Here is a 12416-nt window from a genome sequence, read left to right on the forward strand (position 1 = left end):
GCAACCACACTTCTTACCATGGATAAATATTCACCTGAGGATATTCCAAATATTAACAGTACCTGCTTTAAGCTGAATTCACTACAACTTCAAGCCTTATTACAAAATTATCACTGTGCACCAGATGAACCTTTTATCCCATCGGTAAGTTCATCTTGGGTACATTTCTTTCACAACACTAAATATTTTTTGGAAAATGAATTTGCTTTCATATAAATAAGTGAAAATATTATAAAATACTTAATTTGAGTATAAAAAGTAATTTAAAGAACATTTCATATTTTAGATCCATTGGAGTTAGATGACAGAACTTTAGTCTTTGAGTTTTTCCTAGACTTGGAATTTGTGTTCAATATGACTTGGAGTGCGTGTTTTTGTATAAAAATATAAAGTAGCTTTGTGTGTGTATACTTCATTCAGTCTCCACAGTTTTGTGTTGGGAAAAGGAGAAAAAAGTGTTTAGTTTTCAAAATTAAAAATAACCTTTTATAATTATAATACCTAGATCTTTTTTGTGTGAGGTTTGTTCTTAGGTTAACAAATCTAAAATTTTTTTTGCCTTTTATATCTTCAGTAGCAAATCTTTGACCATTGTGAAATTTATTTTCAAATAATTTTATAAATTAATATATAATTTAATAATAACAGTATATTAATGAATCTAATTACCAGTTAGGAAGGATCTGAATTCAAACCCAGTCTCAGACACTTCTTAGCTGTATATTTCTGGGCAAGTTGCTTAATCCCTCATTGCTCAACAAAAGGATACATTGGATCCACTAGAAAAGGAAATGGCAAACTTCTCCAGAATCCTTACTGTTATTTAATGTCTCTTCCAATATATATATTTTAATTTCCCCACTTAGGATCTCATAGAAAATGTAGTAGCTGTTGCTGAAAATACAGCTGATGAATTAGCACGTAGTGATGGGAGAGAAGTACAATTAGAAGAAGATCCCGATCTTCAACTACCCTTTCTTCTGCCAGAAGATGGATATTCTTGTGATGTTGTCCGAAACGTTCCAAATGGGTTACAGGAATTTTTGGATCCACTGTGTCAGAGAGGTAAATGAATATTCAATATTATTTATGTTCAAGTCCAATGTTAGCTAATATTGAGGTGAGCAAAAGTATCTTGACATTGGTTGAAAATTCTGAAGTCAGAAGTCCTCAATACTAATCTTAGTTTTGATTTTTAATAATTTATAGGACAATGGTAAATCACCTAACCTCATCCTCTTTTTTCCCATCTATAAATTATAGGAGTTAGACTTGTTGGCCAGTGAGACCCTTTCCAGATCTAGATCTATGTGATTCTATAGCTACAATTGTCAGAAAATATTTGTTCTGTTTCCTTTTGTTGTGAACTTGGAGTTGTTTTGGTTTGGAATGACAAGTAGTTCTTTGCCTTTCTTCATGTTTGGTTCTTAATAATCTCTACCTAACTTTTTTATTTTGTGTTATAAGTGTTGTTTTCTGTGTTTATATTCTTGTTAAGAATAGGTCTTTCTCATATTAAATAATGACAGTTGTGTTATATTTCAGAGCTTGCACCTCTGATTCTTAATGAGCACTAAAGATTCCTTGGTTAGTAACTTCCTAGTGCTTTTGGCGTTAATTATCCTAGATAAAAAGATGTTTAAAATTAGTTGATTAAACATTAGCCAGTTCTGGATTTTTGGTGTATTTTCAGACACTAAATAATGTTTTTTTTTTAAATGATATGCCTCATAGACTAACAAAAATGGGGATATCATGTTTTATGTAGCTAATGGTTGTTCTTCTAAAATACATTAATAACAATCCACAGGGACTATTTCCTTTGACTTTCTACACTGTTTAGTGACCTCATATCTTTTGTTGGTGTGGTAAAACTTCTCAAAGTAGTATTTTTAAAATTGAAATAAAGGCTAAATTTCAATTAGAGGTTAGTGTAAATAAAAATTGTAACTTTTTTTTCCCCATTAGAACTCTTTGCTTGACAATTATTTTACATTCAGTGCTTATTAATCATTACAAGTGGAAGACTAAAGCTTACAATATAAACATTTTTTAAAATGTGTAGTAGTATAATATGTATTGATACTTTTTTGTGTACATACCTAATTTCTTTGACTAAACTAATAAGGTTGCTTGAGGATAAAGCAGTTATATTTCATCATTGAATCCTCTCCATGTAGTTCTGGTAGTTTTAAAATGTTTATTGATTTGTATCTTTAACTATCTCTAGGCCCTAGCAAAATATTCCTTGCATAAATATTTGTGAAATTGTATAATACTGCAAAGAAGGTCAAAATCAAACATTAATTTTCTGTGTAATAAAATTATATTTGTCATTCCATAATCATAGACTTCATATGGGTTCTGTTCTGCCACTTTATGCTTGAATATAATCACCTAGAGAGAGAAAATATAATTACATGATTTATAGATTTGCATAGATAATACCCACTTGGAAAAAAAAGCCATGAACTATAATATGCACTAGTAACTTCATATTCCTAAATAAAGGATTGGCCTTTGAGTGTTAACAATTTTGCAAATTGGATTTTCATATTCCAATGAAAAATAGAGGCAGTCTGACATTGATATAAGGAATAGAAACAATGATGTCACTAAAAAAAACCAGAATGGATAATGAATGTTTTTAAAGGAATTTTGAATTTTTGTATTTTTTAAATAAGGGTGTAATAAATATTTCCTTCAAAAATATTTTTTAAAAAATAATAAGCTCAGTTTAAGTGTTTATTTTTTCAAAAAATTTCCTCAAACCTTATCATTACAGTTCATTTCATCTCAGCCAAAATGAAGTACTAAATTATTTCTAACACTTTGCAGAATATATTTTTTCCCTTTTTATCTTTTTCTTTTTTATTTCCATATTGTTCATTCACATAAGTGAACAATTCTGTAAAGCCAAAAAACCCCAAAATACACCAAATAAAGAAGTTATAAATCATATGTTTTCATTTGCATTTCTATTTCAACAGTCCTTTCTCTAGAGGTATAATACATTCTTTTCATAATTCCCTCCAAATAGTCCTGGATCACACTATTGCTATTAGTAGCAAGGTCTATCACATTTGATTGTCCCATAGTATTTCAGTCACTGTGTATAATATTCTCCTGGTTTTGCTTATTTCACACATGTAGGCCTTTCCAGTTCTCTCTGAAATAATCTTTCATTATTCCTTATATCACAATAGTATTCTTTCACCATCATATACCACAATTTCTTCAACCACTCCCCAATTGAGGGATATCCCTTTAGTTTTCAGTTCTTTGCCATCACAAAGAGAGAAGCTATAAATATTTTTGTATAATGTTCATCAAGAGATGGGAATTATGTTTAGAACCACTAGGGGAAAAAAAAAACTATTTGTAAATAATCCATCCTGTTTTCTGCATACAGAAAATTACTTGTTTTCACATTTAAATAAGTATCAAATTTGATACATGTATTGTTTTGAAAATATAAGTAGCCTTATAAGTGTGTGTAATTAATAAGTATAGTCAATGAGAAGTACAGAAATACTGGTTTGAATGAAGTTTCTTCATTATTTACTCATTGACTTTTTTGAATGACTTATGACATGATGAACTAGTTTTGACTATATAACATGTGCTGAACAATAAGAAACAGGTAATTCATTGTTTAGCTACTTAAAAGGCTCAAAAAGGATTTGCTGGGGGCAGCTGGGTAGCTCAATGGATTGAGAGTCAGGCCTAAAGATGGGAGGCCCTAGTTTCATATTTGGCCTCAGACACTTCCCAGCTGAGTGACCCTGGGCAAGTCACTTGACCCCCATTGCCTAGCCCTTATCGCTCTTCTACCTTGGAACCAATAGACCATATTTATTCTAAGACAGAAGGTAAGTTTTTTTTAAAAAGGATTTGTTATAATTTTGGTGAAATTATTTATATTTCTTAACAACTAGTCAGTTCTTTATAAACTAATTAAAGAGATAAAATGCAGTCTCCATTTACATTCTTTTTCAGTTCTACTGAATTTTTGATATTTGAGAAGAAAGGCATAGCTCATCAAACACATGTAGACCTCAAACATTGTATACAAGTATATTTGTATGATTTTGATCAAGCCCTGTTACTGTAATGTTACGTTTTATTGAATACCTCCCTCCCTCCCCTCCATCTTGGAATCAATACTGTGTATTGGTTCCAAGGAAGAAGAGTGGTAATGACAGGCAATGGGGGTCAAGTGACTTGCCCAGGGTCACACAGCTGGGAAGTGTCTGAGGTCAGATTTGAACCTAGGACCTCCTGTCTCTAGGCCTCACTCTCAATCTACTGAGCTACCCAGCTGCTCCTGTGATTTTTCTTTATTAAAGTAGGTAAAAGACTTTATTTTAGGGAGGGACAAATACTGTTGCATTAAGTAATTTCTAAGGACTCCCCTAGTAGTAATTCTATGCAGATGTAACGAGGAGAATTTGCTTAAGCAAGACTTCAGTCTCCCTCCATTTTAAAGGAATTATTTCTTTTGATATTTTTCCTTAACTTATTATTACTTGTTTTTGGACATAATTTACTTTGAGATTTTAAAAAATTTTATCTTTTAGAAAATTACCATTTTGTATGTCAGAAAGGCCCAGTGCCTAAGAAATGATGTCTTGTGGATGCTCAGCTCCTTAGAAAGAATCAGAATTTTTCTTCTTTCCTCCATAAAAATAAGGAACTATGGACTGCCACAGTAAATTGAAGCTTCATAATTTGTAAATTTTGTTTCATTTATTAAGTAATAAATATAGGGAATCTAGTGTAGCATCTGATTTTGAATTTGACTGTAATATTTTGTTCAGTATAGGAAGGTAGAGAATAAGAAAGAAATTGCGTTATATAATAGTATCAAACATTTGATTACTTGATTTTCAATAAGGCTCATCTCTTCACATATGGGATAATTTTCATTAATTTTTGTCTGTTCCTCTTTTAGGGTTCTGTAGGTTAATGCCTCACACACGTTCACCAGGTACTTGGACAATATATTTTGAAGGAGCAGATTACGAAAGCCACTTTATGCGGGAAAACACTGAACTGGCAAGTATTTTGGATAGAGTATATAGAGGATTCAAGAGACGACTAAATATTCCTAGAATTGAAAGAATACATGTAAACCATTTCTTTGCCTAAATTTAAACACACTTTCAGTAGAGATCAATTACATTGTTTTTTAAATCACCCTTGAATATCTCTTTTAATGTAAAAAAAATTTTTAGAGTACATTTTGGGGTACATATTTTCCTTTATTTATATTTACATATTATTTCCCCTATTTAATTATAAAATGTGCTTAAATTCACAGATATTGTTGCATGAATATAATCTCCCATGCTGCCCATAAACTTGGATGCTTTAATGATAAGAAGTTTTTTTCATAGTTATCCTAAATTTGCCTTTTTTCAACCTCTACCCATTGGTTTTAGTGTTCTTATCTTTCCTCTTAAAATCAATACTGTGTTTTGGTTCCAAGGCACAAGAGCAGTAAGGGTTAGGCAATGGCAGTTAAGTGCTTTACCCAGGGTCATATAGCTAGGAAATATCTGAGGTCGAATCAGGTCTCTAAACCTGGCTCTCAATCCACTGAAACCACCCAGCTGCCCTTCTTGTTTTTTTCCTATGGGACCAAACAAAATAATCCTTATCTCTTCTGTATGTAACAGCCTTTTACATACTTGAAGGCTGCTGTTAAGTGCAGAGTTGCTTTTTTCCTTGAAGTTTCTATTTCCGTCATTTCCATCAACTGATCATCATTTGACATAAATTCAACCCCTCCAGTATTCTAATTGGCCTCTTGTATACAGTCTGTTTTATCAATACCCTCACCACTATAGATATGATTGAAAATGAGGCAGAGAACAATGGGTCTATCATCTGATCCTGGAAACTAAACTTCTTAATGTTGTGGTTTTACATTTTTGCCTTCCTTATCACACTTTACACAGACTAAACTTGTAGTCTATTATAACTTCAGATATTTTTTTATATGAATTGTTATCTAGCCATGCCATCACTTAGTGCTTTTCTGGTCATTATTATTTAACCTAAATAGAATACATTTTTTGGTATTCAAGGATAAACAGTTTGTGTTTAAGAAATAAGTTCTTAGAAATTTGGAAGTATAGGTTGGAAAGGAAGATATGAAAGAAGAAATTGTATCTCATGTTTAGCTAAATTCCTCCCTGTTATGTTTTGCAAACATCTTATAATTATGTCCATTTTCCCTAATTCAGTTAAAATGTTAGTTATCTGTAGTCATTTATGCTTTTTATTATTCCTCTAAAACTATTTTTCTTTCATTTATCTCAGAATATGACTTCTCAGTTCTGGCAGTTTAGTTGTTTTAATTCTGATATATTATCATATGATGAGTAGTACATTTATTCATTTGCTGTCCTTTAGACCCAGCCTCTAAGAAAAGAACCTGAAATAATCACTGTGACACTTAAGAAGCAAAATGGAATGGGTCTTAGCATTGTTGCTGCAAAGGTAGGAAAACAAAATTATTATTACTATTATAGTCCATTCTTGAACCTTTCTATTTACTAATGAATCAAAGTTGAATATGTGTGTGGGGAAAATACATGTTGAGTTTTGTTTGGTATTGGGGAGGGGGTGGAAAGGATTGGCATTACCTGAGCGAAACTCTAGTGTACTCAACAAAATTTAACCATCCTATGTGATAAAATTTCGTCAAAGTGAATGAATGATTCGATCAAATGAAATCGATCAGATAATGAAAGTAATTTAAAGTTTAGTCAACACTTGATTGTACATAGCTGACATGGTTCTGATGAAGAGTTAGGCACTTTCAACTGCTTTTGAGTGGGGAGTACACATAGAGCATCTGATTATTTGTGTAGGGCAGAAACTCAACCCAAGGAAATGGCTTTGTACAATTCCTAGATCACAGGATGACAGGATTCCACTTCATTTGGCTAACAATTAACCATAATGTGAGAGTTGTGTTAGCCAAAATAAGCCAAAATTGTGTTGATTTGAACCAACAAAAGAGTTTCCACAGTTTTTTGTACTGTGTGAACCCTAATAAAATTAAATTTTAACTGTGAGTAAAGTACAAACTTAGAAGATATTTTAGAATTAGAATAGATGCTTACTTAATGCCTTAGCAAATTAATTTATTTTAATAGGATGTTTATATTATTTTCAACAGTATAATGTTGATATAGTATAGTATAATATAGCCAAGCTATATTACTAGGATATATAATAATAGCTTTCAAGTTTTGTTTAGCAATGACAAGAATTTTTGCTGTATTGCCCAAGCATTATATATTTAGAAAATATTTCAATCATATCTTTCTTACCACATATTTTAGAATGAAAATAGTGTACAAGTCAAATTCTTTTAGACCAAATCTACCGTATTCTATTACAAATGTACAGGACTGTCTATTGATGGAAGTAAATGGATTATCAGTTGCAGTTTACAAATTTTGTTTCAGTTTGTGAAATACTACATAATAATTTAAATCCCCAACTACATTTTTATATTCACTGTGCCAAATTAGATGTTGGATCATTCTCAGTGGCAACTGATTTAGTTAATGATGTAGAAAAACTTTTGTTCTGACACCTTTAATTAAAAAAAAAATTGATGCCAATTACCTATTGAAAAAAAGTGTGTTTTAGAATTACAACAATTATCAGTGGTGACTTGGTGAGTCATGCCTGAAGGCACAGGAGGTTACTAAGTAGTGTGTTTATATTCCTTTTGAACTTTAAGATTCCATGACATTTATTTTCATAGTAGACAAGTTAGATGTTTAGACAATTCTTTGGCATTAAACAGGCACAGAATGAACTGTTTTCTACCCATTTATAAAGGTTACAGAGGTGGACAGGGACAAATGCCTGTGTAGACAACTCCTGATTCCACCATATAATAAAATTTTCAGCCAGATTCTGAATGAATTCCTTGCCATTCCATAATCCATGATATTTGATTGAGCCAGTGTTTTTCTTCTTGGTAATATGGTCATGGTGGTAGAGAATGACTCTATAACATGATGTGAAAGGCAGGAAAACAGCCCTCCCAACCTATTTATTTTCTTTTTAAAAACAATTAAAATTTTCATTATGTTAATGTTCCCTGAAAAACATCACCAGAGCAATTATGTGAAACCATTTGTTTGGGGAAAATTATCTGGAATAAACTCCAGTTGAGGAAACTTCGTTTATCACAGCATATCAGTGACTGTTCTTCAACTTTTATTTTAGAGTTGTCTGGGGGTCACTGAGAGGCAAAGTGCCCTGCACAGTCATATAATTAGTGTGTGACAGAGTTAGGATTTGTTATAAAAATTTTCCCCCAATTTGTTGCTTCCCTTCTAATTTCAGTTGCATTAGTTTTGTTTGTACAAAACCTTTTTAATTTAATGTAATCAGAATCACTTTACATTTTGTAATTTTCTCTATCTCTTGCTTGTTCTTAAATTCTTTCCTTTCCCATAGATCTGACAGGCATACTATTCTGTATAGTTGCACCTAATGTATTTATAATTTCCCCCTTTATATTTTTTTTGCCCATTCTGAATTCATCTTGATACACAGGGTGTGAGATGTTGATCTAAACTTAATCTTTCCCATAATGTTTTCCAATTTTCCCAGCAGTTTTTCTCATAGTGGATTCTTGTCCCAAAAGCTTGGCCTTTTTGTTTATTGAACACTATCTTGCTGAGGTCAATTACTCCAAGTCTATTCCATTGATCCACCCTTCTGTCTCCTGGCCAGTACCATATTGTTTTGATGATCACTGTTTGATAGTACATTTTAAGATCTGGTACTGCTAGATCTCTATCCTTCAATTTTTTTTTCATTAGTTCCCTTGACATTCTTGATCTTTTGTTATTCCCAATGAACTTTGTTATAATTTTTTCTAATTCTATAAAATAAGTATTTTTGGTAGTTTGATAAGTATGGCACTGAACAAGTAAATGACTTTAGATTGTCATTTTTATCATATTTGCCTGCCCTACCCATGAACAATGAATGTTTTTTCAATTGTTTAGTTTTATTTGAGTGAAAAGTGTTTTGAAGTCATGTTCATAAAATTTCTGAGGTTGTCTTGGCAGATAGATTCCCAAATATTTTACATTATCTGGAGTGATTTTAAATGGAGTTTCTCTTTCTAACTCTTGGTGTTGATTTTTATTGGAAATAAATAGAAAAGCTGATTATTTATTTTGTATCTGCAATTTTGCTAAAATTATTATTTCCACTAGCTTTTTAATTTATTTTCTTGGGGTTTTATAAGTATAGCATCATCATCTGCAAAGAGTGATAGTTTAGTTTCTTCATTGCCAACTTTAATCCCTTTGATTTCTTTTTCTTCTCTAATTGCTAAAATTAGCATTTCTAGTTCAATATTAAATAGCAGTGGTGATAATGGGCATCCTTACTTCACTCCTAATCTTATTGGAAAGACTCCTCACTTATCCCCATTGCAGATGGGAATTTCTGATGGTTTTAAATAAATACGGTTAATTATTTTGAGGAAAGACCCTTCTATTCCTAAATTTTCTAGTGTTTTTAATAGGAATGAGTGTTGTATTTTTTTGTCAAAGGCTTTTTCTGCATCTATTGAGATAATCATGTGGTTTCTGTTAATTTGGTCATTGATGTGGTCAATTATGGTGGATGGTTTTCTGACAGAGATAAAGAGTTGAACTTAGATTCATTTATTTATTTGTTTGTTTGTTTGTTTGTTTATTTATTTATTTATCTATTTATTTATTTATTAAAAAACCCTTACCTTCTGTCTTGGAGTCAATACTGTGTTTTGGCTCCAAGGCAGAAGAGTGGTTAGGCTAGGCAATTGGGGTCAAGTGACTTGCCCAGGGTCACACAGCTGGGAAGTGTCTGAGGCCAGATTTGAACCTATCTCTAGGCCTAGCTCTCAATCCACTAAGCTACCCAGCTGCCCCCTGAACTTAGATTTGACTGTTTCTAATGCCAGTCCCTCCATGCCTAGTTTTTCCTCATCTGTATAACTGAGATCATAATTATAGCTACCTCCAAGGGTCTTTTTTAGGTATCAAATATACTTGGTAAACAGAACCCTATATAAATGTTAGCTATCGTTGGCTCCTGTTGCTGCTATTAGTTGGCTATTACTGTTGCTGCTGCTGTTACTACTAGTCCTCCTCCACCTCCTCAATAACCATTTTGCTTCTCCAGCTTCTAATTGATGCCACTCCTGGGCATGTACCTCAGATAAATCAAAGAGAAAAAAGGTCTTATGTTTACCAAAATATTCATATCAGCAATATTTGAGTAGTAAAAAGCTAGAAACTAAAACAAATGACTTATTTTGGAGAGTAACTGAACAGACAAATATATAAATAGAATATTATTGAAGATAAAGAATTATGAAAAGGTTTAATGGACATTTTGGACACAGAAAAAAGCAGAACACTGATAATATCATGTAAGGACTATAATTGAATATAGTCCTGAAATGCAATTAAATTCATTGACTAATTGGTTTCTAAAGGTATTTGAGAAAAAGTTCTCTGTTCTTATCAGGTAGGGTTGGAGTTTATTGGAGAATTTGAATACTAAATAGTTATTATAGGTACCGTCACTTTCTTATCCTTTTCTTTGTTTAATGGGAATGCTTTATTGGGATTGAGCAATCAACAAATGACTGGTATATTAAAAAACAAAGTATAAAATGAAAGCTACATGAACTATGAGGTTCTAGTAATAATGCTTCAATCTAATCTGATTATTTCCATTGATTTGTAATTTCTACTTAAATATTATTTAAATTATAAATTTATGAAATAAACACTTTAACCTTAGCAAATTTGTTATGTTTATACAGTTTAGGAGTAGTAGGATGTAAAATAACACTTACTCAATTCTAGATAGTTGACCTATCCTATTGAAGAAAAAGTACTTTTTGCCCTTAGTCTTGAATGCTGATGAATTTCCACTATATTTAATGTGCATGTTATAGTATAATGAGGGGAATACAAAAGAATGCAGGATGTGAACTTTACCTCATTAGGGAAATTAAATGTAAGTGACTGAAAAGGAAGTATATGATTAAGTACCACAGTGAATAATGTCTGTATAATACTCTAGGAATTCAAAGAACCATACATATTAGAATAATTGTGGTGGAGGCATCATGGAAAATGTGGAACATGATCAGGACCTGTAAATAAGAGTAATTGGAAGAGTAGGTTTATGGAATGAAGACAGAGTAGACCATGAGTAAAACATGCTCTGGAGACATGGAGGAGACCATTGGAATGGATGTGAGGTTTATGTTAGGAGTTTCATTTGGTTTGGACAGGTTAGATGAGGCCACATTTTAGAGAACCTTCAATGAGAGTAACTAGTGGTATATTTTTCTTTTTAAAACTCTTACTTTGCATCTTAGAATCAGTACTTTATTATTGATTCCAGGGCAAAAGAGTGGCATGGGTTAGGCAGTGGGGTTGTGTGTGTGTGTGTGTGTGTGTGTGTGTGTGTGTGTGTGTGTGTGTGTGTGTGTGTGTGTGTAAGTGTGTAAGTGATTTGCCCAGACACACAGCTAGGAAGTGTCTGAGGCCAAATTTAAACTCGGGTACCTCCATCTCTGGGCCTGCCTCTGAATTCACTGCACCATCTATCTGCCCTTAGAGGGCCCTCAATTAAAAATTTGCTTTACTTTTACATGATAAATACCTATAATATTACAAGTATCAACTAATTGTGAGAGTACATGACAAAAAGTATTTTAGATTTAATGCTTTTTAATGAAATTTTATCTTATAAAATTGTTGTGTTTAATAAGATCTTTATGTAACTCTTACCTTCTGCCTTAGAATCAATACTATCTATTGGTCCCAAGGCAGAAGAGCAGTAAGGGCTAGGCATTGGGGGTTAAGTGACTTGCCCAGACTCACACAGCTAGGAAGTGTCTGAGGCTGGATTTTGAACCCAGGACTTCCCATCTCTAGGTCGGGCTCTCAATCTACTGAGTCACCCAGCTTGCTCTCTCCTTATATTTTAATATACATTTTTTAGTTATAAAAGATATGCTTGTTTTTAATGCATATTTTATTGAGAGATATCTCAAATTGATGATGTACATGTGGATTCTCCTTTCCCTTCTATAAGTTCTCAGATGGAGAATACTGGTTTAGACTTTATTTTGTAGGCAATTGTGAGGGATTGTTACTACTGTTTTTAAGAGGGTAATGAAATTACTATTTGGGGACTATTATCTAGAAGTAGTATATAGGATAAGGTGAAAGAAGTAGAAACTAAGCCTGTGTTTCTGACATGGTTTTTAGGATCACAGTTGTATGAATAAAATGAACTTATCTAAATTTTACTTCAGGTTATCTGGAAATGGTATGTTTAGTATCTTAAGACTATTA

General features: G+C 32.2%; 1 protein-coding gene across 34 annotated transcripts in view; it reads left to right on the top strand.

Annotated features, from left to right (window-relative positions):
* Nucleotides 1–12416, top strand: part of AFDN (afadin, adherens junction formation factor) — a 184250-nt gene that overhangs the window by 120061 nt on the left and 51773 nt on the right. For all 34 annotated transcript variants that reach the window (XR_008916722.1, XM_056819025.1, XM_056819026.1 and 31 more), the window contains 4 exons: nucleotides 1–144; nucleotides 867–1065; nucleotides 4955–5058; nucleotides 6421–6507. Coding sequence is in view for 33 of the 34 variants with exons in the window: in XM_056819025.1 (XP_056675003.1) it covers nucleotides 1–144; nucleotides 867–1065; nucleotides 4955–5058; nucleotides 6421–6507 (534 nt within the window). In the remaining variant the exon portion in view is untranslated. The remainder of the gene's footprint in view (nucleotides 145–866; nucleotides 1066–4954; nucleotides 5059–6420; nucleotides 6508–12416) is intronic.

Source organism: Monodelphis domestica, chromosome 2 (assembly GCF_027887165.1).
Source record: "Monodelphis domestica isolate mMonDom1 chromosome 2, mMonDom1.pri, whole genome shotgun sequence".
Classification (NCBI taxonomy): domain Eukaryota; kingdom Metazoa; phylum Chordata; class Mammalia; order Didelphimorphia; family Didelphidae; genus Monodelphis; species Monodelphis domestica.